The sequence below is a fragment of the Aristolochia californica genome, unplaced genomic scaffold (assembly GCF_029961685.1).
Source record: "Aristolochia californica isolate CCGP_79_NKW_82.1479 unplaced genomic scaffold, dmAriCali1.0.hap1 SCAF_5, whole genome shotgun sequence".
NCBI classification, from domain to species: Eukaryota; Viridiplantae; Streptophyta; class Magnoliopsida; order Piperales; family Aristolochiaceae; genus Aristolochia; species Aristolochia californica.
In genome coordinates, this window is record NW_027182214.1 from 43,883,760 (window position 1) to 43,905,577 (window position 21,818).

General features: G+C 38.8%; 4 protein-coding genes and 1 non-coding gene across 5 annotated transcripts; 1 reads left to right on the forward strand and 4 right to left on the reverse strand.

Annotated features, from left to right (window-relative positions):
* Positions 1-3,459: 3,459 nt before the first annotated feature.
* Positions 3,460-5,922, reverse strand: LOC137966638 (syntaxin-132-like). The gene is made up of 13 exons (XM_068813322.1): positions 5,847-5,922; positions 5,301-5,411; positions 5,144-5,200; positions 5,000-5,048; positions 4,835-4,923; positions 4,675-4,748; positions 4,525-4,567; positions 4,385-4,445; positions 4,235-4,260; positions 4,058-4,135; positions 3,889-3,969; positions 3,709-3,774; positions 3,460-3,621 (listed from the first exon to the last, which is right to left on the reverse strand). The coding sequence occupies exons 1-13, from the start codon at positions 5,862-5,864 to the stop codon at positions 3,460-3,462; spliced, it is 915 nt and encodes a 304-aa protein (XP_068669423.1). The 5' UTR covers positions 5,865-5,922.
* Positions 5,923-6,207: 285 nt separating this feature from the next.
* On the reverse strand, positions 6,208-7,127 carry LOC137966603 (nuclear transport factor 2B). The gene is made up of 2 exons (XM_068813281.1): positions 6,783-7,127; positions 6,208-6,482 (listed from the first exon to the last, which is right to left on the reverse strand). Exons 1-2 carry the CDS (start codon positions 7,107-7,109, stop codon positions 6,408-6,410), a joined length of 402 nt encoding a protein of 133 aa, XP_068669382.1. The 5' UTR covers positions 7,110-7,127; the 3' UTR covers positions 6,208-6,407.
* Positions 7,128-8,031: 904 nt separating this feature from the next.
* Positions 8,032-9,967, reverse strand: LOC137966602 (polyubiquitin). Its single transcript, XM_068813279.1, has 2 exons — positions 9,866-9,967; positions 8,032-9,329 (listed from the first exon to the last, which is right to left on the reverse strand). Exon 2 carries the CDS (start codon positions 9,327-9,329, stop codon positions 8,184-8,186), a length of 1,146 nt encoding a protein of 381 aa, XP_068669380.1. The 5' UTR covers positions 9,866-9,967; the 3' UTR covers positions 8,032-8,183.
* A 692-nt stretch (positions 9,968-10,659) lies between these two features.
* On the reverse strand, positions 10,660-18,376 carry LOC137965937 (tyrosyl-DNA phosphodiesterase 1). The gene is made up of 16 exons (XM_068812342.1): positions 18,290-18,376; positions 17,511-17,693; positions 17,131-17,370; positions 16,783-16,995; positions 16,512-16,572; positions 15,705-15,781; positions 15,358-15,615; positions 15,025-15,114; positions 13,961-14,095; positions 13,561-13,710; positions 13,267-13,370; positions 12,155-12,208; positions 11,936-12,026; positions 11,440-11,520; positions 11,202-11,352; positions 10,660-11,016 (listed from the first exon to the last, which is right to left on the reverse strand). Exons 1-16 carry the CDS (start codon positions 18,302-18,304, stop codon positions 10,943-10,945), a joined length of 1,977 nt encoding a protein of 658 aa, XP_068668443.1. The 5' UTR covers positions 18,305-18,376; the 3' UTR covers positions 10,660-10,942.
* LOC137966764 (U6atac minor spliceosomal RNA) lies at positions 11,737-11,861 on the forward strand. The gene has a single exon (XR_011116256.1). It is a non-coding gene; the product is annotated as a U6atac minor spliceosomal RNA (small nuclear RNA).
* Positions 18,377-21,818: the final 3,442 nt, after the last annotated feature.

Genomic DNA, 21,818 nt, shown 5'->3' on the forward strand with positions numbered 1-21,818 from the left:
ATTTCACCGTCAAAATTATCAAATCATGCTCGTCCCACATCAGTTTGGTATCAGAGCCAAAGATCCCTTCGGCGAGTCTTCGACTTTAATGATACCAACCATTTTTTTTCAATTAAAACCACATGCTCGTGATTCGATCAACTGTCCATCAACCCATCACTTCCTCTTCGAGCCAATTCTGGAAGCTAGGCAGCGGCGATGCACTGCCCAAGCAACTATTGAAGCACCGACCAGTTCTCCTCAGTCAACCTTCCCTCCCCATCACTGGTCTCATTGATCGTTTTCCTCCTCCAACTTTGTTGATACTTGCTATTGATGACATTTTTTCATAGACACAACATCAGACACAACATCGCTGTCGAAATTTCCAAATTTTGCCATCGCCCCTCTTCCTTTAGACTTTCTCACAATCCCCACCGTCTTCCATCACTGGTCTACTAGCAACACCATCTGTTGATGTCCCACACTAGATATGACTTCAATCTTCCCTTCTATCGTCGGTAGTTGTGTAACGTACCTCTTCACTGCTGAAAGTGCCGCCTCCACCATCACTACCTCTAGGGGTGGCTTCGAACCGAGCGGCTCGGTTCGATTCGATATCCCTAGATCTCGAGACAAATTCGAGATTAGGAATCGGCTCGTTTTAATTAACAAGCCAAGCTTGACCAAATCTAGGTTCGGTTCGACAGCTCACGAGCCAGCTCGTTAACGAGCTGAGTCAGGATCGAGAGTGAGAGCGAGGGGGAGGGGGGGATTCTTCCTCCCCTCGTCACCGTCGAGCCCCTCCCGTCGGTTGTTGTCACTGCCTCTGTCGCCGTCGACAGCTACTCGTCGACCGCCTCTGTGGCCGTCCATTCGATTTCTTCCTCCCCTCGCCTTCGTCTCTGTTTCTGTCGCCGTCGCTTCCGTCACCGTCATCCTCGACGACAGGTCCTCGCCGGTGCCGTAACCACCTTACCGCCGCATCGTCTCGTCAGAAATTAATTTTCTAAGTAAGATTTTCTGGACAAGATGGGCTAGAAAATTGTATAGAAAATTTTTTAATAAGTATTTGACAGTTGATGCTATAATACTTTTAGCATGAGGCAATTTTCATTGCAATTTTGTGTTTGACATTTTATTTGATTAAAAAATTATCGATAAGTATAGTAATATATTAGATTGATTATTAATTTTTATTTATTTCCCTAGAAGAGACAATAAGAGGTCCATTTAACTTTCCTAAGAAAATTTTAAAATATTTCTTGTAATTTTCACTAATACTAATAAGATTTCATTTAAAGGTTTTTTTTTGGAAATATGTATCATAGGAAAAAAATTTCTAGTTTTTCCTAGAATATAAATTTTCAACCAGGGGCAATAAGGAGGCCATAGTAAATTTATGGCCAGATTCAAAAATTACAAAACAAGCTAGACAACATTTGGAGTAAAAAAGATTAATATTGATGCGTTTTAATCCATTATTGGAATTCAATCCTGAACCTCCCCTATCATTCTTTTTTTAAAATGTATGCATAATTTTATATATAATTTATTTGACATATATTTTATATAGAGTATTAAATGTAGGTTAAGCTCGAACTCAGCTAGAGCTCAAGCTCAAACTCAGTTAAAATTATTAGGCTCGAGTTCAATTACAATTTTAGGTTTGAGGCTAGGGTCGGCTCAAGCTTGAGTTCAAAAAATTTAAATCAAGCTCGGCTTGAACAAGGTTCGGACTCCTGGATTTGATGCCAACCTTATGTCCAATTTTAAGTAGAGGTCATTTCCAATTTTATGTAAAATGTATGCATAATTTTATATACATTTTATTTGACATGTATTTTTTGAAAAGTTTTAAATGTATGTTAGAGCACGAACTCGAGACATGTATTTTTTGAAAATTTTTAAATGAATGTTGAAGCTCGAGCTCGACTCGAACTTAGTTAAAATTATTAGACTCGAGCTCGATAAAAATTTTAGGCTCAGCTCGATGCCACCCCTAACTACCTCCGTCGACACTGCCCGTCGTTGTTGATCTCTAGCGATCTGCCACCGGCCAGTCAACGATGCCGTCTGCTCTCATAATTTCCCCTTGCCCTTGGCTCGCCTCTCGCTCTGCTTTGATTAATCAGAATTTCTGTTTAATTGGGCACCGTAAAGAGGAGCCCAACCACATGCAAAACTAGAAGTAAAAAAAAAAAAAGACGGAAGAGTCATCATCAGCTTGTTCGCTCTCACTTTTGGTCACCCCAACCAGTCTACCAGGTTACATCGTTCTACACAAAATAAATGTGGTTTCTTTCTTCTTCTTTTTTTGGCAAGGATTTTTTGAGGTACAAATTTCGAGATTTAATTATTTTGGTTCAACTAAATACCATCACAAAAATAAATATTAATACAATTTAAGACAAACTGTGTAATACCAAAGAAGGCTAGAACCTTAAGCAAGACATTTTAACAAGCATAGAGTTTGTTTGGGCTTACTTGTAAGAACTCAATAGTACATGTATTTACGTAGTGATCGCATCATGTCGGGAAATACATCATCCTCCGTTATAGACACCATAGATGATACCTTCAAACAAATTTTAGAAACAACTTGACACTATTAATGATAGGTTCCTTGCCCTAGAAATTCAATCAGCCAAAGGAAAAAGCCTTGTAGAAGTTAGGTCTCCTAGGGGTTATGATACCGAAGAGAAGACTTCCCTCAAGCTCATGCTCACATATTCCCTCCTAAAAATCATGCATCCTACCACCAACTCCATGAGAGACCCGAAGACAAAATTTTGAAACACATAAATCATGTGCATAGTTTGGCATTTTGAACACATAGTCATGCTTGTGGTGAAAGAATACCCCTTTTTTTGTTTCCATTTATACAATTATATACAAGGGAAATATAACCTTAAATGTTTCATACATATACTCATGCAATTTGAGTTACCAGATTATATTTAGTGGAGTTCTACTATTTCTACTCTTTTGTGCTGCAATTTAATCCCTTTGTGTCTTAGTTCATTGAGTTTCTCTGCTTTGCTCTTCTTTTTTTTTTTTTTATTTGCTTCATTTCTTACTGGGTATTTCTGTCTGGTGACCCCAAATTATAAATTCCAGTTTCCTATAAGTGATGTGAAAGTTGGGTACTAGAATCAACCCCCTAGTAACTCCTCATTAAAACATTGGCTTCTGGTATGTGTAGTTCCTTGCAGAAAACATCCTGCTTTTGATGAAAGTACTTTGACATGAGGTAACTTATTCTTTGGCACAGTTAGAGATTGTCCAGGGCAGATTTCATTTCAAAAATTTGGATATTTTTTGTTTGTTTTCTAAAGTTCATCTTGTAGAAGCAAGCAAAACCATCATTGTTACATTACAAGCCAATAAAATTCTGCATACAAGACATGTCCAATTTCTTGCTGACAGATGTTGGTTATTGAAGCAGAAGTGTATAAGGCCTCCTGATGATCTTCTTTGCTACTTCTTCCATGGTTTTAAGATTGAAAGAACGATTATTATCGCGATTATAAGAAGGAGTATAATAGCAATCATCATACACTTCCTAGACTTTTTCTGTAAGCTCTTTGCTGTGTGAAGTGCCTCTGTTCCAGATTGAACATGGTCCACTGTATTCATCACCTGTAAGTAAAAATGATTGTATGATAAGAAAGAGATGCTCTAGAAATATTGGATTGCTATTAGCTTTCGCATGAAGGAGAATCGAACCTGGGTCTCTATATTATCTAAAATATCTCCTTGGGCTTCTACTAATACTGCCATGTCCATGAAAACCTGAAGAAAAAAAAAAGATTATTGAGCATGAGCTGATGATAAACAAAACTTATAGAATTGGAGTTGGACATTTTGAAAGCAATGGTAAGAGATTGAGAAGGAAGTAGGCTGTACCTGATGCAAGTCAAGAAGTTTCCTCTCAATTTCTTTCACTGCATCATGTCTTTCCTGTATTTCTTGTAAAGCATCCAACACCTATGAACATGAAAGTAAGAATATTTTACCTTTAGCTCTTGTATTCGATTAGAATTTATAAAAAAACAGATGCTTCAAGTGGACCAACCTGTCCTCGACCCATTTCCTGAATAGCCTTGTTGAAGATTTGCTCGCTATTTCCAGTCTCAATTAGATTCTCAATCATCTAGGTTGATCGTAAATGGTTACTATATGGCATGTCTCAAGCTTGCAAATTATGAACTTTTAAGTACAGCTTTGTGATTGTTTAGCTTCAGATACTAACCTCTTCATCAGGTTTTACACCAGTCACTGCACCATTGCAACATTTGGAGCCACAGATGGAGAGAAGCGTTTGAAACCAATATGTTATGCATTTCAGGAAGTAAACAGAAAGATAATGAAGGCAGAAATGACATCAAATTAGCAATAAAACCTGTAAAAATCCTTCTCTCAACTATGGCGCGGTACTCATCTTGAATGTTTTCTCTTAGAACCTGAAAAAGGATTTCTGGAGTATAAATGGAAGGACATGCACAGGGGTTTTGACTGAACCGAAGAGACTAGCATGAACACCTGGAAATCAGTGATTTGATCTTTGAACTTTCTCTTTAAGGCTCTGCAGTAAAGACCAAGTATCAGAACCCATGCTCGCATGTCTCTAAAGAATATGTCAATTTATAAACCGTAAAAAAAAAAAACCAAAAACTGGGTTCTGCAACTTACATGGTTGTTGCCATTCTTGATCGATCCACTCCAGTTCCTTTACCACAGCCAGGCTTTTGGCGATTGGTTAAATTCTTGAAAGCACAAGTCAGTCAGTAACGCAAGAACAAGAAAGTGCTCTATCAGACAATAGACTAAAAAACAGGTAACAGATTAATACATCTTTATCTATTTCTTCGAGTCTTGCTCTTATGCTTCGTGCAATCTTCCCCACTTCATCAACATCTTTCTCCATTCTTTGCTTGATTGCTGGAATTTTTTTTATTGAAAAGGTTAATCTCATCAATCGTTATCCGTTTTGAAGATTGACGTGTAAGGGAACTACCTTTCATTGCAGAGGCTTTTGTAACAGATTTGGACTCCTCGTTGGCTTCCTGTGTGTGAAACAAGAAAAGGTTCATGGGATTGTTTTTACCAGATTCAAGAATGTTGGTCAGGAAAACGTATCCAAATGTAGGATGATATTTACCTGAAGCCTCTGAAACAGCTTGGACAGCTTCTCTATCTGTTTCTCGACATCCTCCACCTGAATGCGATGGAAGTAGAGCGCAGATAGATGATATCAGTAGTTAGAAATACTAAGTAACGCAAGGAAGAATTATACTGGTTATGCTTGTAGGAAGGACCTTCTTAAAGTACGACTCCATTCCCAAATCTGAATTATTTGTTGCAGCCCGTTTTCCTAGTTCAATATCTTTCTTTTCAGAATGCTTATTCTTGCCGCCGACGAAGGAATCCTGGAAGAACCCATGATCCTATTAAACCAGAACATCTTCTGAGAACCTTCAGAGAGAGGAAGCTTCCTTTCTACCAAACTGAATTTCACATCACTTCGCTGGTAGATAGAAAATGAGATATGCTTGATGTAACCATGGCTTAATTCCTACAGAATCTCCCATTTAACTCTTAACCGGGTTCAGTTTCAATTCCAGCCATTTACTTTATCGATGAACTTTATTAACCGTTCTTGACATGAACTTAATTGATACAATCTATTGCATAATATGGGCAGTTCACAAACCTTTCAAAGAGTCCCTGTTTTACAGGTTATTGAAGGAGATGTATACGGTTAGAAACAGGAACAGAGCCAGCAGAAATCAATTTCAGTTCTCCTTCAAAATCTATTATGTAAATGACAAAATTACAAAGCGAAACAAATGGTTTCCGGTTACCGTGAGAAGGTCGTTCATCTTGGTTGAACCGTAAAGCTTTCCTGCGGGGACTAATTCGTACAGAGACAGAGATTGTTGAAGGATATGCAGAAATGGGGGGAGAGGTGAAGAGGAAGAAGAATAAAGAAAGACGAGAAAAGGTGAGTTTTGGTTGGGGGATCCGACGGGTCTTTGGTGAAGGTGAAGTGTAGAAGAGATGCCTTTATTTTATTGTTGCATGGATTTTTGAGAGTGAGAAACAGAACAAATCGGGTCCTTGCGTTTCGTTGTTTAGAACTGAAACTTGGCCGGCGATCAGCAAATTCTAGACAAATCGCTGAAAGCAACATTCACGACGTTGATAATATCCAAATTAAATACAGGTCGGTTAGATTTGCTATTTTATGTCTTCACATACCTCACAACTATGGCAGACAAGGGTTCTTTCTTATTTCGACAAATAAAATACAAACAGGCTCATCTCCATAAATCAAAACAGAGAAGAAACCAGAAAAAAGAAAAATAATTCGGATGATAACACTTTTTTTCTTTTTTCCTTTTGGGTCTTGGATGATGCTCTGATCACCCATAGTTGAGGCGGAATATGTCATTCTGCACGAAAAAGCTTCCATGTAGCGTGGGAATCAAGTGAAACATCTGCAACATGCAAAAGAAAGACTTACTGTTAATCATTTACGGAACAATTCATGTAAATGAAGAACAATTTTATCAGATAAACTGAAAAACTACAACCGGACTAGATTTCTAAGCAGCCAGAACGGAAGGGAGTTGAAGTCAATTGGTTATTGCAAAACCCAATTTGTTTCGCATTAGACTGCTGACACCCCAATCAGACAAGAGTAGAAAGAGACCCATCAAATAGGTTTCTGCATTATTCTACCCAGTAATCTGATCCTCACAAAATAGCACCGTTCCAAGAAATATTACAGAACTCACCTGGCTGAACCTCAACTGGTGCTCTTCCCCCTGTAACTGAAGGCTGCCGCTGACAAAAACGATGATACCGCCAGCGAATGGAGACGGCTGACAATCCATGGTCGAGATGAAATGTTTGCAGTGATCGAAGGGCAACTGTGTGAGCTTCATCGAGATGTCTTCTGCTCCTTGGATCTTCTGGCCTTCAAAGGTAAGCAACGAGGTATGATGGTAGAGAGAAGAGAGCGATGGACGATTATTATCGAACAGATGGTAGTAGTGATCAACAAAAGCCTTGGCTACCAATTCCAGTTGGTCCTCCATGCTCAGACTAGCGTCTTTCTCCATGCCTCTCCTCAGCAGGTTTTGAAGCTCTCTCTGCTCAACAGAAGGAGGCTGCCTATATATAACGCACTCACGGAGTACTTTTTCTCCTACTGTTACCTGCTCGATAAAGATAAGTAATACAGGAAAGCTTCTGCCTTGTGCTGACGAGCATCTTGTACAATCTTTTGTTAAAAGCATTCAGGTTAGATTGTTGGTTTCACGACTGAATGGTCTCCTTTTTTACGCTACCAGTATACACTGCAAAATCCACAACTGACTCACGATCTTCTGGACTTAATCAAACTCATTACAGGAAATCTCGTAGTGGAATCCATGTAACATTCATTAAAAATGTTTTGGTTAAAAGCAAAGGATATGAATTCTTTTGGGGCTTTAAAGCGGACACTCTGCTGCAGTTGTACGCTGAGAATCTGATCAGCTGAACAGAGATTGGGTGAGATCACGTTAGGGATTTAAAAGGAAACAGGTACAGTGGATACTGCTTTCTTTGGTATCAGCTCATGTTAGAAGGAATCAACCGAGACCAAAAGAGAAGAAACGGTGGTTGAGGGAGGGGGAGATGATTGATGAAGCAAGGCAGCAGCTGACTTACCCACAGATCACGACCGAAAGTATGAAAATATTCTCTCTTTAGGGGCAACTTACACATCATAAATCGGTGGACGGAAATAAGGGCGGTGTGTGGAATGATTTCATGGAATGAAAGAAAGGAGTCCCGAATCTAGGTAGAGGAACTTTGATCCCCGGGTAAAGCTTTGCGATTCAAGAAATATTTGCGCTGTCACCGAAATATTCCTCCCCGAATGTGCTTTAGTGATTATCTCAGTCGAAGAAACCAGATATCCAAGCTGATCCAAAAGCTCTTACAACATAAGATTTCTATGTTTCATTACCATATAAGAAAATTTCAGGAAAGACGAAGAACAATGAAAAACCAGATCACATTACGATAATTAAGAACGGGAGATTCCCCCATTGTCAAATACTACAAGTTTATTATTAACTAGGAAAGGACAACAACTTCCAAAGGTCCTAACAAGGACCACAAACACATTAACCAACAACTTTCTTTTTTCAGAGACCACCACGGAGACGGAGGACAAGGTGAAGGGTCGACTCCTTCTGAATGTTATAGTCGGCAAGAGTCCGCCCATCCTCAAGCTGCTTGCCAGCGAAGATGAGACGCTGCTGGTCCGGAGGAATTCCTTCCTTGTCCTGAATCTTGGCTTTCACATTATCGATCGTATCGGAGCTCTCCACCTCCAGGGTGATCGTCTTCCCAGTCAAGGTCTTCACGAATATCTGCATACCGCCGCGGAGGCGCAGGACAAGGTGGAGAGTCGACTCCTTCTGGATGTTGTAATCCGCCAGGGTCCTCCCGTCTTCCAGTTGCTTCCCGGCAAAGATCAACCTCTGCTGGTCCGGAGGAATACCCTCCTTGTCCTGGATCTTCGCCTTGACGTTGTCGATCGTATCGGAACTCTCCACCTCCAGAGTGATGGTCTTGCCCGTCAAAGTCTTGACGAAAATTTGCATGCCTCCCCTCAAACGCAGGACAAGATGGAGCGTCGATTCCTTTTGGATGTTGTAGTCCGCGAGGGTCCTACCATCCTCGAGCTGCTTCCCAGCAAAGATCAACCTCTGCTGGTCCGGAGGAATACCCTCCTTGTCCTGGATCTTGGCCTTGACGTTGTCGATCGTATCAGAGCTCTCCACCTCCAAAGTGATGGTCTTGCCAGTCAAAGTCTTGACAAAAATCTGCATCCCACCCCTCAATCGGAGGACAAGATGGAGAGTCGATTCCTTTTGGATGTTGTAGTCCGCAAGGGTCCGGCCATCTTCCAACTGCTTACCAGCAAAGATTAATCGTTGCTGGTCAGGAGGGATGCCCTCCTTGTCCTGGATCTTCGCCTTAACATTGTCGATAGTGTCGGAGCTCTCCACCTCGAGGGTGATGGTCTTACCCGTAAGGGTCTTGACGAAGATCTGCATCCCTCCCCTCAACCGAAGTACGAGATGGAGGGTGGACTCCTTCTGGATATTGTAGTCGGCAAGGGTTCGGCCGTCTTCCAGCTGCTTACCGGCGAAGATCAATCGCTGCTGATCAGGAGGGATTCCCTCCTTGTCCTGAATCTTTGCCTTAACATTATCGATGGTGTCGGAGCTCTCGACCTCGAGAGTAATAGTCTTGCCAGTGAGAGTTTTCACAAAGATCTGCATCTGTGATAAAAATAAAGCGAAAAAGGATCAGCAAAAGCAATATAAAGTTGCATAATTTATTCACACCATAGACTAGTAAAGAAATAAAAATATTCTTGACACAATAGAAAGACGAGATCTAACCATGTTTAAAACACTATATACGAAAAGAAAAAATTTCCGATCCAAAAGAGGAAGAAACCTTCCAACTGGTAAACTCTAATACGGGAAAGGTCATAATTGGGGGAAAACGAGAACAGATACCCAATCTCTCAAAAAATTATCATCACGCGAACAGAAGAAAAATTGCATACGAATCAAGGAATATTAGAAGAAAAAAAAAACCAAAGAAACGCCTAAAGGATCTGAGACGATCCATGAAAAACAAAAAAAAAACTACAGCACAACCAAATTTTACGACTGAAACAAGGGAAAAACAAGTGCACGAAACAAACCTAGAATCCAAGGATTTTTATTCGTGAACGACTAATGAATACAAAACAAGACATCACGAAGGTAGAATCTAAAGAAACGAAGAGAGGGATTAGGGAGCATACCTTGAGAGAACGGCTGAATTTTTTTTTTGAACGATAAATCAATAGACAATGAGAAAGGTTGGGAAGGAAGCTCAATTTATAAGAGCGGTCGGCGACTTCTTCAAGGGCAGATAAGGGTCCGCGGCGGAACAACCGAGAAGTGTGGCTAATAAACGTCCACGTGGCATTTGTTAGCTGGCATCCGTTACCAGCACGCCATGACTGGAATTCCAGAGCCTCCGGATTTGGTAGACGTTAGTCTACACGTTTAACATAACGACCGTTAACAGATATTTTCTCTCTTGACCAGATCAAATCCAGTAAGTCTTTGGCCCATATAAAATGGGCTTTCTGGAGGTCCACATACCCGCTCATCAGAGGGCTCGATTGAGAGGTTTTCACAGTAGATGACAAGTCCAATCATCAGCGTCCAGCAAACTTGTGCCCAAGTCCAATCACCAGGCCCAACGTGGTGATTGGCTACGTGTAGGCCCTATTCACATCCAACCTCATGAACGATACAGCTCCATATTCGCGCAAATAGCCGTCGTCTTCCATCGCAATGCCCGAAAAAGACGAGTATCAGTCTTTTCATGGGAGGTCTGTTCTGCTTCTGTATCTCTTCCTTCACGACAGTTCGCTCCAACCTGTAGCAGGTGGAGCCTTCTCGTTTCGATCGTCACCCACCACCTTATTTTGCTCATTGTGATGGAAACATCAATTTGGGTTCCTTCACTGATCTCGTAGAAGCCCATATCGAATTCATCTATCAACTCAAAATCACATACGAAGAGGGTCTGTCGACATAAGAGTAGTTCTATGGGCAAGCATGCATATATTGGGTAAATGGCTACTGAAAGCCTAGTGACGCGACCAGTTTTCGTTTGTTCAAACATTTTCTGCCTGCTTCTGACATTCAGGTGAGTTTCACATAACGAGTTTCAGGAAAATAAATAAATTCTATGAATATGGAAAGTAGTGTTTGGCCTTGCTTTTTCATGAGACCATTTCATGAAGGAATCGGCTTGAATAAGGAAAGAAAATGATAAGAGTAGTTTAGTTTCCTTTCTGTCAACAGCTCAATAGCGTTAAAAACATCTAAGAGCGAGGTGGCCAGATTTGCCCATGGACATCTTTCTTGAGGTATCTCTTGTCCCAAGACCATGGAACATCTGAAAAAGAAAACAACAGAAGGATCACATTTACGATAAAAGGTGGTGTAGACACGATCACGAGAAGGATTTTAGTGAAATTATTGCAATACAAAGGCAAAACTTAAGTCTTGCATGACTCATAAGATCATAAGGAGGAATTACAACAAATAAGACACCTGGGCCAGGGATGTTCTCTGCCTCACCTTCAGATGCGTATGGAAGTGGAGGCAGTTGATATGGGACTGGTAATTTTATTACTTCAGGAGATGAATTGGTACTCCCATTGCCTTGCCAACAGAGAGTCACCAGCTTTACTTTGCTCCCTTCAGAGGTCCCCAGCTGTTTGCTCGCTCCCTGCATCAATTTCCGGCACAGGACAGAACATTTTGACTTTTCTTTCCAAAAAGCAGTAAATGCTGTAGATTTGCGTTGAGTAACTACCTGAGAGCTCCCACCATTATCAGTACAAGAAAATCCAGGACTTTGTCCCCTAACTGTAGACGGCAAAAATAAAACTCCCAGCTGAACCATTGAAATCAGGCAAGAAAGTATAAGGCTACAGTAGATAAAACGTAATTTGCAATAACTATGTAGTTTCATGAACCCCTACTATTGAAAGGCTTATACTTTCTACAGATTTAATGTCAGTAAATTCACAATTATAGAACAAATAAAGAATTACAACATGTCAGAAACTAAAGTCTCTAAAATTGGTTTTAGTCATCTTGACCATCTGAAGTGTTCGTTGAAAGGAGAGACGGTTGGCATCTCCCCAGACAGGGACGGGAACAGCCTTCAGGCTTACCTGTTACCACACTCGTTTAAGGCTACCCACCTAACAGTGGATCTTACCAAAAAAATCTTGACCATCTGAGAAGTCTGCTATTGGTTTGTGAGAATCACATAAAAGTCCTTTAGTTGTCGAAGCATGCTGTACCTCATAAGAGCGTATCATAAGTTGGGAATTGTTCTTCTGCAGTGCACCCCAAGCAGCCTTGCTTAGATTCGCAGAAGTCAGAAGAAACCAGCTGTTGAAAACTCAAAACATTTCCAAAAAACAATAAATTACATTCCTCCACAAGAAAACAGCATTAATAGGAGAGATCCAATCCAAGTGTTATGACAACAGACAAACAAAAAGGGGTAATTTTCTTACGCAAGATTTTGGCCATTGTATCGCGTGTATGTTTTTATGTGTGGCATTGCCCGGCTAGGAGACACACAAAAAAAATAAAAGTCAGTTCCAATTTGAATTTGAGATTTTTCTTATAACAAAATAATATGAACAAGAAACACCTATCTCAATCCTACATAAACCTCAGAATTCTAGAAGAACAGTTCATTTTAATGATAATCTATTGAGAAAAGTCCAACACTTGTAGAGTAATCCACAAGCCAGTACAAGAACTTGGTTTAGGCTCTCCTTTTAAAGCTTGAGCTTTTGAGTTGGATATCTTTATCAGAGCAACTTTAATAGCAAAAATCTAGGCATCTACCCAAAATTGTCCACGTGTTCAGAGCCATATGTGAGGAGCACACAACATGGACAGTGTCAAGCAGACTTTTTCATAAAATGCAGAGCAAATCCACAAACTAGTCTAAGAGCTTGGGTCAGCCCTATCTATTCAAGCTTTTGAGCTGGATGTCTCTCCATAGTCTTTCTTCGCAGCATAAATCTAAATCTACATTATGTATTACAACAGCAGTGTCGAGGAGTAAATGGAGAAGCTCCAGATTCCAAGATGGCAAATGGCCTTACAACACCTGTCATACATAGCAAAGGTGCATAATCATGATTATTTGGAAATACCTTTCACCTCAACAGACAATACTTCATATCCTTCATTTACCAAAAAGGTGGGGAGGGGAGAGCAGTGTATCATGGGTCACATAGGTAGGGTCTCATGATCAGGTCAGAGGAAAATAGTAGAGTTGGCAATGGTCTATGCACTGGGGAAATTTGGAACTTTTAAAAACCCTCCAGGAGCTGCCACGTTCATCACTAGTAATAATGTCAAAGTTTAAAGGGTCAGGGTAACCTAATAATTCTTTATTGAAGCTTCTCATACAGATAAGATTGTGGATCAAAGAGACTTTGATATGGAATTCTTAGAAAAGGCACAAGAGGAATCACATCAGAAGTGACCCATCTAGAAGTTAATTAAATTGGAGGAGAAAAAGTAAGATTAGAAAGAGCAAGCAAAACAAAAAGAGGGGTGGGGTGGGGTGGGGGGGGGCGTAGAGAGAGAGAGAGAAAGAGGTGCAAACCAGCGGCCTGTATGTTTTGCTTTCCATTTTGCCCAGTACTTCTTCAAGAAATCCTTCTCAACGTTCTTCTGTGGGCTTGGGATGCAACTACCAGCAGCATAACCCTATGGAACAAAATATAAGGAACCATTACTTGGGGAACTACTTAAAAGAACAAAAGATAAAATAGAGTACGAAAATTGTGTCCATGTAAAGAGGTAATCCATGCATGTCCTACAAACGGGCATAAAAACATAAAGGAACCTTAACATGTTTCATCTTGTTGCATCATTTGTCATGAAACTACTATATTACCTCTAGAGAGCATCTGACATCCTCAACTGTAGGCCATATTATTTGGGCTTTACCCAATCCAAGTGGGCTTTTATCATCTGACAACCCAGATGATGTAGATGATGCAAATTCAGCCATCCATTTCTCATCTAACGAACCAAGGGATGAAAACTGTAATAGAAAGAACAATTACATCTTCTGTGTGTGACAGAAACTACAGTCTTGAGGACACTACAATCCCAGTGTATTACAGCATACATTGGTAAGAGAATGAGGTCAAACAAGGATAACATAAACAAAAGAATAAATGTAGTTGAATACCTTTTCTGAAATATTTTGAGATAAAATTGATCGAAATCATATATAAAGCTGAAATATTAATGAAGTATAAAGCACCATTTCTTTTGCTGTGCTTATTTACCTGGTAAACAAGAGGTGATCGAATAAATTCATTTCCAAAACTACAATCCTGAAGAACATCGCGTAGTTTCATATGACCCCATTTCTTTAAGTTGGAACCAGAGTGATATCCAGGGACGGATGCAATTAATCTAACCTAGCAAAAGACCAGAAGGGAATATCTCAGTTGAAAAACAAGCTGCACACTATAGGCAATCCACAACCCCCTAGGTATTATACAAAATAACATCATTCAAGTCCCAAAGAAATTAAAAAGTTTTCCACGTGGAGTAACCCAAACAAATTAGCCAAAAATTTCCGAGATTTAAAGACTCATATCCACTTTTTTTTTCCTGTGTATCAGATTACATATTTTGTTTACAGTGAAACCATCCATGTGATGAAAGTAATAAAACCAAATGTGCATTTGATGTGGGCCAATCATACTTTGTTTTTTTTCTATGAGACCATTCTCATGATGAGAGTAATATTAGAAAACCAATCAAATCACAAGATGTAAAAGTATGGGAATAAGCATAAAGTAAGCATGCTTCAATCAATATCTTTAGACAAGAGATAGGGTATTTCTCAGAGGAGTTTCAACACAATATGAAGCAATGACCCCTTAATGGCACTTGCTTAGCAATATACTGCAATGCTAGAGGAGATGCAAAATAAGATTCAACAGAAATAAGCAAATTACACAATCAAGCACAGCACTGTGGACCGGACCTATTCCATTAGCACAGTCATCCCAGAATTACAATCTGAAGGATTTCCCCGTGATAAACCCAGATCCAAATACTTTACTTATCAAATGAACTCCTGGAAACTTGTAAGTATTACAAACTAGAGACAGACACCCTGGTATGGTCCAAGCCACTCAGCGACAATTTGTTCATGGCAGCGCAATAGAACAACTTGAGTAGGGAAACCAGATTTACTTATGAATAGGAATATACCTTTGTTAACATGTTTAACCGCAAACATTGGAACATGTCTACGAAGCTATTATTACATAGAAGAATCAAGTTGAACTCTACAAATTCGCAATAGTATAGCAATTATACGGCAGCAAAAGAGTACCATGGCACTGCTGTAGTCGAACTTCTTAAAGAATGATGCATTAATGCTGACATTGCCAAAATCTGGATGTTTAACACTGAACTCTGCCCACTGCAGGCAATGAAAGGATTTGAACACATAAACACCAGTTAGATTGTAATAAGAAAAGAAAACAAGTCTTCAACCTCCAAACGTCAATCTTCTACAAATTCTTCCACTAAGGGTGTCCAACAACCACTAATTGCATTAACCATATTGGCCTCTCTTTTTTATCTTCCTACTCGTTTTCTTCTTTTTTCTCTATTTTAATGTTTTTCCACTGACTTTCAGAAATTAGTGAAAGAAAGGACATACCTTAAGTGCACTCAGATATTCAACTAAGTCAGTTTCAAAATAACACCTTCCCTGTAGATTAGTCTCATCTTTTAAAGGGAAATCTTGCATCCACAAGCCTTGGCTTTTGTTATTCCAGTCAACATAGATCAAGTTTGCAGTATGTACAACAACACGGATGCCATGAGGATATACTAGGAACATGGCCTTTGAATGGTGGGTACCATATGAAATGGGGAGTGGAGGCTTGTGCAGAATCCAATTTTGTGGCTTCTTTTCCTAAAAGGATTCAAAAATTGACAGTGATGGAGCTCTGTTAGTGCAACAAACATCAACACATGTAACTTGAAAATTAATCAAAATCATACCTTCATCTGCTCTAATGAATGACCGCTTTCTCCATGAATAACAAGCACATGTGGAACCTTTCGGAGCACTGGACAAGCTACATAAGTAGAATAAAGAAATTTAGAGAAGTGGTGGGCTTTCCAAAGGTGACCGGGATTTAAAGAAAAAGATATATTTAACAAATGTAACACAAAAATCATGTCCAGGAAGAAAAATAAAAATCCAAATAAATAATTTGGGACGTTAGCTGCTACTGCATTTCCCATTATCAGGAATCATATCCACCAGGGAGACAAATTCAATCCTAACCGAACAGAAGAGAACTCTTTATGAAGCTAACAAAAGGATAAAAAAATTTTACTCCAATAACACCTTACTCCAAATCTTTCTGGTAGACCCCCAGTCGCCCAAGTCTACTGTAGGATGGATAAAAGAGGAAATAAGATTGGAGGACGTATGGAAGGAGCCTTGGAGTCCACTGGAGGAGCTCCACCTGGCAGCACTGGTACTGTCCTATGAGGGACAGTTAGTTACGGCAGCAAAATATAATGGGAATAAGAGAGGAAGGGAAGGTGGGAGAGGCAAGGAAGATAGTAAAAAATGGAGGTTCTAGACCCTTGAAGTCTAGCTGATTCAGAGCAACTTCCTACAGGTATGTCCTCGGTACTCTGGTTTCCATCACTTTCATAATTAGATGAGAGCACCAAATTAATCAGCAAGGCAGTTGTTATCTTCCAAGCACAAATTCTTCAGTAATTTGAATGGTAATATGACAAACTGATAATTAATTGGCATCATATTTAAATGGAAATAGAACATGAACTCACCAGACATTAACCAGTCTATGTCGACCATGTAATTTGAAAGGACTGCCATGAGCACATTTCCCTACTAATAAGTTAAGAATTAAAAATAAACATAACAATCACAGTAAGATTAGCTCCTCTCCTGAAGATCTCTCCAAATGGTAATTATAATGTTTTAATGTGTTTACAGAGTTATACTCAAGAACAAAATCTGAAAATTTCTCTATAGGGTGATGAGAACTATCCACTAATGAGAGCCTAGCAAGATATAAAATTTTACAGCAATTCTTGCCTGTATCACATCTCCAATTGAAACAGAGGAGGTATTTGCCCATGTGGGTATTCCTTGAACTTGCAGGAGTTGAAAGGTAAAAGATATCTTTTCTTTGGGTACATTAAAATGACAAATGGGCTCCAATTGATCGCAGGATAGAGCAAGGTCGACTGGATTTGATGAATCACGATTTGCTGTCACTGGAACATCATTATTGGTCCAAAACTCTTCCTGTACAAAATAAAATGAAAACGCCAAAACCTTAGTTTAGAGCAAACAAAAAATTCAATATAAATACAACAATTTCCACAAAGTACAAGTATAATATGGAAACAACATGTTAGGAAGCCTAAGCCTGAAAATCACCTGCAAGGATTGTGCTAAAGCTTCATCATCAAGAATCTGCCGCTTCCTTTTCAAGGTTGTTCTCTCTTCACTATGTTTTTCCGGAGATTCATGTTTCTCTGATTCTAGAGTTTTGTATTTATAACTGAAATTACCAGGAATCATCTCTATGATATCACCATGACAAATTGTCGCTTTATCATGACAATTAAGCCTCTTTCTCTCTAAGCCAGACTGAACAATCACAGGGTTTGACCCTTCCTACAAAAAGTGAAAGATGTCCGACACAAATCATTTCAAACAAGATTAACCCACAAGCTAACAATTTGCTTCACTTATTTTTGAAGTCCTTTAATCAATCGCATGGATAAAGAACACTACAAAAAGTAACAATTGCATACCACAACCATTTCAATGGAGCCATCAGCGCTGGTATTGAAACTGACATGCTTCCTGCTCACCCTTTTGTCGAGCAGAGAAAGATCACTCCTACCTAAGACGTTTGGCCCTTTAAAAACTGGTATACTTGATGGCTCATCTTCTTCTTGACTGTTCCTAAGAGGCACCAGAAATCCTATCTTCGGCTGAAAATCATCGAAATTCAACTCCAGAGAGAAATGCATGCAATAACAAAACATCAAACGAGAACAATATCCACAGCGGAAATATACGATTTTAACATGTTCAGGCTTATGATCAAAGTTGTCAGCTTTTTCCCTACTCAAATTGAGGCAGTTAAGTTTTTCCTTAGTTTTTATAGAGAAGAAAGAAAGCAAAAAATAAAATAAAAAATAAACCCACACTATTAAATGGTTCCGTTGCTCTAAGATCCTTCCCGATTTCTTACCTGTAAATTTACTTGCTAAAACTCCATAGTAGCAAAAAAAAATTATCCTTTTTACCGTCACTGATTCAGAATTCTTCCTCAAACTAAACAGGAAAAGTCTCTCTCCGGAACGGAAAGAAACGGTTTGCATTAATTGAAGAACCAAAGAACAAACTGAAATGTACGTTAATGTTCTTCTTTTAACAGATAAAACCCATGTAATCACCTTCCTTGAGTAAACTACATTTAGAGCAAACGAGTTCCATACGACGATGAGCGTCTTCTCAGTTCACCCACTACCTTTTTCTTATCAGAGAAATAACAGATTACTACTGCAGGAGGAAGAGGTAGTACCCGTGATTCAGCCATTGATGAGCGTAGCGAATTCAAAATCGGCCTGGAGAAGCTCGGCTGTGAGACATTGGGGCTTCGCGCTCTCGGCCTGGGAGCAGGGCGGGTGTCAAGACAGATGGCATGCTTACTGGGGTATTATTATATACATATTTGTCCTACAATATACACAAAACATGTTAGATTATTATCATATAATACAATACATTAAATACAAAAGGAAATTATGCATTAAATATCTTAGATTATTATCATATAATACAATACATGTTTGTATATATTCTAATTCCAGGAAAAATAATAAAGTTAATGTTAGGACTTGTATGATCGAATAAGAAAAAATTTAAATACAAAATATATTTTTGCAGCAATAACAGGGCAACTGAAAAGAGCTACTTGAAATGTTGATTCACTACGATAGATTAAAAAGAATCTCTCTTCAAAAGAAAGAACGTGTTGTAGATCACCGTGCAGATTATTATGATTCAACTTGCCTCCTTTATGTTAAGGAATAGTCCTACATAGATTAGTGTGTAAAAAGATGTTGAGCTTATTAATTGGAAAAAGGTTTCCTAAGTTAGCTAATCATTTTAGGATGAGCCTTGGATCTAACTTCACACTTTGGATTTCAATGAGAAACAAAAAATTGTCACTCCCCATGTGGTCAGCCATATTTTGTGTTTTCCTTCTTTCTTATGTCTGTTTTATTTCACCCTCAAACGCTTTTCTGAGTTCATCCGTCACTGACACGTCTGAATCGCAACAACCAGATCAAATGAATTAGAAATGAAACAGCGAGTGAAACAACGATGATTGAATAAGGGATTGCGGAAATAGAATAAAACATTTTAGGTTCTGGAGCCTGTCTATAGTCAGTACATCTCATTGGGTTGGGATTAGTTAAAACGAAAACAAAATGTACTTTTGTGAGTAAATCGACTCTTTCATTAACAATCCTGTCTTATAAAAGGAAGCATATATCCACAAGCCAATAAGTCAACTATACTCTCCTTATTAACTTTAGTTTCTAATAGAGAAACATTTTTTTTCCTATTGTATACATATGAGTTAATCTAATCAACGTTGAAGTTTTGGGTCAAGTTAGTGAGGTCCCTTCATTGAAATTTCCCCACGGGTGTATGGGTTGAGTCATGTCTTTACAAGTGTATTGCTTAGTTCCACATAGCTAACTCATTAAACCGTTTGTTTCCATCACTTCAAAGCAATGCGCACCACTACTTGATAGAACAAGAGTGTGCCTAAATCTAGCATGAGTCGAGTCGAGTTAGTTTGTTTTCCACCCTTAAAAGTGGGTAAATGTGGTGTTACCCTTAAAAGTGCGTAGGCTCTCAAGACTCCCTAAAAGGTAGGTTGTTCCACCTTTGTGTGTCTTAACTTGTCTTAGATCTAGGACTATTGGTGTATGGAGTCTTGTCATTCGGTGGGGAGTGATGATTTCTTTTCTCTCATATGGCATTTGTCCAAGCTAGGTTTTCTTTATGTCATGGTTCCCAACTCCAGGGGAGAAGTATAGAAGTTGTAGATGAAAAGTGTTAAATTAACACATGGGGTCTACGAGGGTTAGATGTATATATTTTATGTTTCATTCATATTAAATATGAAAAAATTATTTTTCTTATTTAATAAACAATTCTCTTGTGGTTTATTTACTTTTTTGTTTTTTTCTTCAAATAAAGCCTTCTTAGATGTTGTATTTTCAAATATGATTGACTAGATGAGGTCTTTTCAATTTTGGTCTGGATAAATATGACCTCTAACATAGTGAGGAGTAACAATAAGATTATAGAACAATTAAATACAAGGAGCACCTCTTACCACCACCTTTTATAGGGAAATATATGGCAGGGAGGTGGCCTCTCCCAACCCATCTTTTTATTCAACAAAACTAACTCACTGGCCTATCAAGTAGATGAGAAAGCAACTTCATAGAAGTAAACTTAGTTTCAAAACAGATAAAAAATATAAGAAAAATTTGTCTCTTACTCTTCATAAAACAAATACTTTCTAATACGGTGTCTAGGGAAATTGAGAGTGAAAAAGAGAAAAAGTAGAATTTGTGTTGTAATCTTTTGAGAGGATTGCGCTCTCTGAACCCATGCAAGGTAGAGACAAGCTATTGTTATAACAATGGTTAAAGAAATAATTTATAATAGATCCAGTATGTCGAGGCTAAAATCCCTCCCCTAACTATTCAATGACAAAATAACCTAACTATGATATTATAACATATAAGAAGTTTGTCTTGAAGGTTCAAAATTTGGGAAATTACTTGTGGAAAGTGTCTTCATTCTCCCATGTGGTGTTAGACTAGGGAAGTTGCTACAATTAACCAAAACTTCAACTCAAGTCTACTATTTGTAAAGTTGGGACCAAGATCCATCCCAAAATGACTAAAAAGTTAGGAAAACTCTTTATAAAGCCAAGATATTTATACTCATTAATCCATGTGATACTATTTTCTCACACTCTAATCCACATGTCGGCCCTATATTGTGGCTTTGCACGAATGGTTTCGTATGAGCTCCAACTTTAATACTATATGAAGTTGGGTCTAAGACTTAGGAAACCTCTTTCCTAATTTATAAAATCAAAAATTTTACTCTGTTGTTGTGTGTCTTGAATTGGGTCGACTCGACCCAGCATTTCGTCCCCGACCCAGGTTACTCTATCGGGACCGACTGTATTTGGGGGGTTTCGGGAATAGGGTTTCATTGGGAGTCGAGACATTTGGAATTTGGGGATTTCTTTCGGGAGATAGGGGTTCGTCGAGGTGAAGAAATCCATTTTCGTTTTGTATATGCTTGGAGCCGCAAAACTCTTCCCTTTGCTCTTGATTTAGTGGAATCATCGTCTCTACCCGTGGAGTAGGCTATTGCCGAACCACGTAAACTCTGTGCCTCTTTCTTGTGTGATTTATTTATTGTTTCTGCACATATTTTTGTTTCTCATGTGTTTTAGATACTTCATATTGTGATAATCTCTTGATATATGCTCGAATTATATAGTCTATGTTCCAACATACTCAATAATTTATGTAAGACTATTTTTTAATACTCCTTTCACATTTAAACCACTCTTTTGTTATTTCTACATGCAGACAGAGTACCTGCTTTGATACCATGTGAAATTAGATCCAAAGTCCATCCCAAAATGATTAACGGTAAATATTTTTTTAATTAATAAACTCAAAATATTTGTACTGAATAATCCATGTGAAACTATTCTCTACCACCGTTTACTCATATATTACATATACATAGATTCTTACAAAGCTCCTTCTAGTGGGAGTCATAGCCTTCCACTAGGGTAGAGTGGGTGGAACCAAAATCCTAGCACCTATTTTCGACTTCAATTGAGAAAAGTGGAAGATCAGATGGACAGTAGCAAGCTTGGTAGTTCCAATTGTTAGGCAGCCGGATCAACTCTCTCATCCGCTTGGTAGTGTTTCTGAATCCGTTGTGTAAAAGGAATCGAGAAAGAACTGAGGGAGATCCCAGTATTTTTGAGGAAA

What these genes read in the sequence shown, in the direction of transcription:
- LOC137966638 (XM_068813322.1), bottom strand. An exon ending in TGGAGTCGTACTTTAAGAAG is followed by an intron (nt 5,201 to 5,300) that starts GTCCTTCCTACA and finishes CATCGCATTCAG; the next exon opens with GTGGAGGATGTCGAGAAACA. An exon ending in AGCTGTTTCAGAGGCTTCAG is followed by an intron (nt 5,049 to 5,143) that starts GTAAATATCATC and finishes TTTCACACACAG; the next exon opens with GAAGCCAACGAGGAGTCCAA.
- LOC137966603 (XM_068813281.1), bottom strand. Translation starts at nt 7,109, where the DNA reads ATGGAGAAAGACGCTAGTCTGAGCATGGAGGACCAACTGGAATTGGTA. An exon ending in ACCAGTTGAGGTTCAGCCAG is followed by an intron (nt 6,483 to 6,782) that starts GTGAGTTCTGTA and finishes TGCATGTTGCAG; the next exon opens with ATGTTTCACTTGATTCCCAC.
- LOC137966602 (XM_068813279.1), bottom strand. Translation starts at nt 9,329, where the DNA reads ATGCAGATCTTTGTGAAAACTCTCACTGGCAAGACTATTACTCTCGAG.
- LOC137965937 (XM_068812342.1), bottom strand. An exon ending in AATATCTGAGTGCACTTAAG is followed by an intron (nt 15,115 to 15,357) that starts GTATGTCCTTTC and finishes CATTGCCTGCAG; the next exon opens with TGGGCAGAGTTCAGTGTTAA. An exon ending in TCGACTACAGCAGTGCCATG is followed by an intron (nt 14,096 to 15,024) that starts GTACTCTTTTGC and finishes GTCTTTTGCTAG; the next exon opens with GTTAGATTAATTGCATCCGT.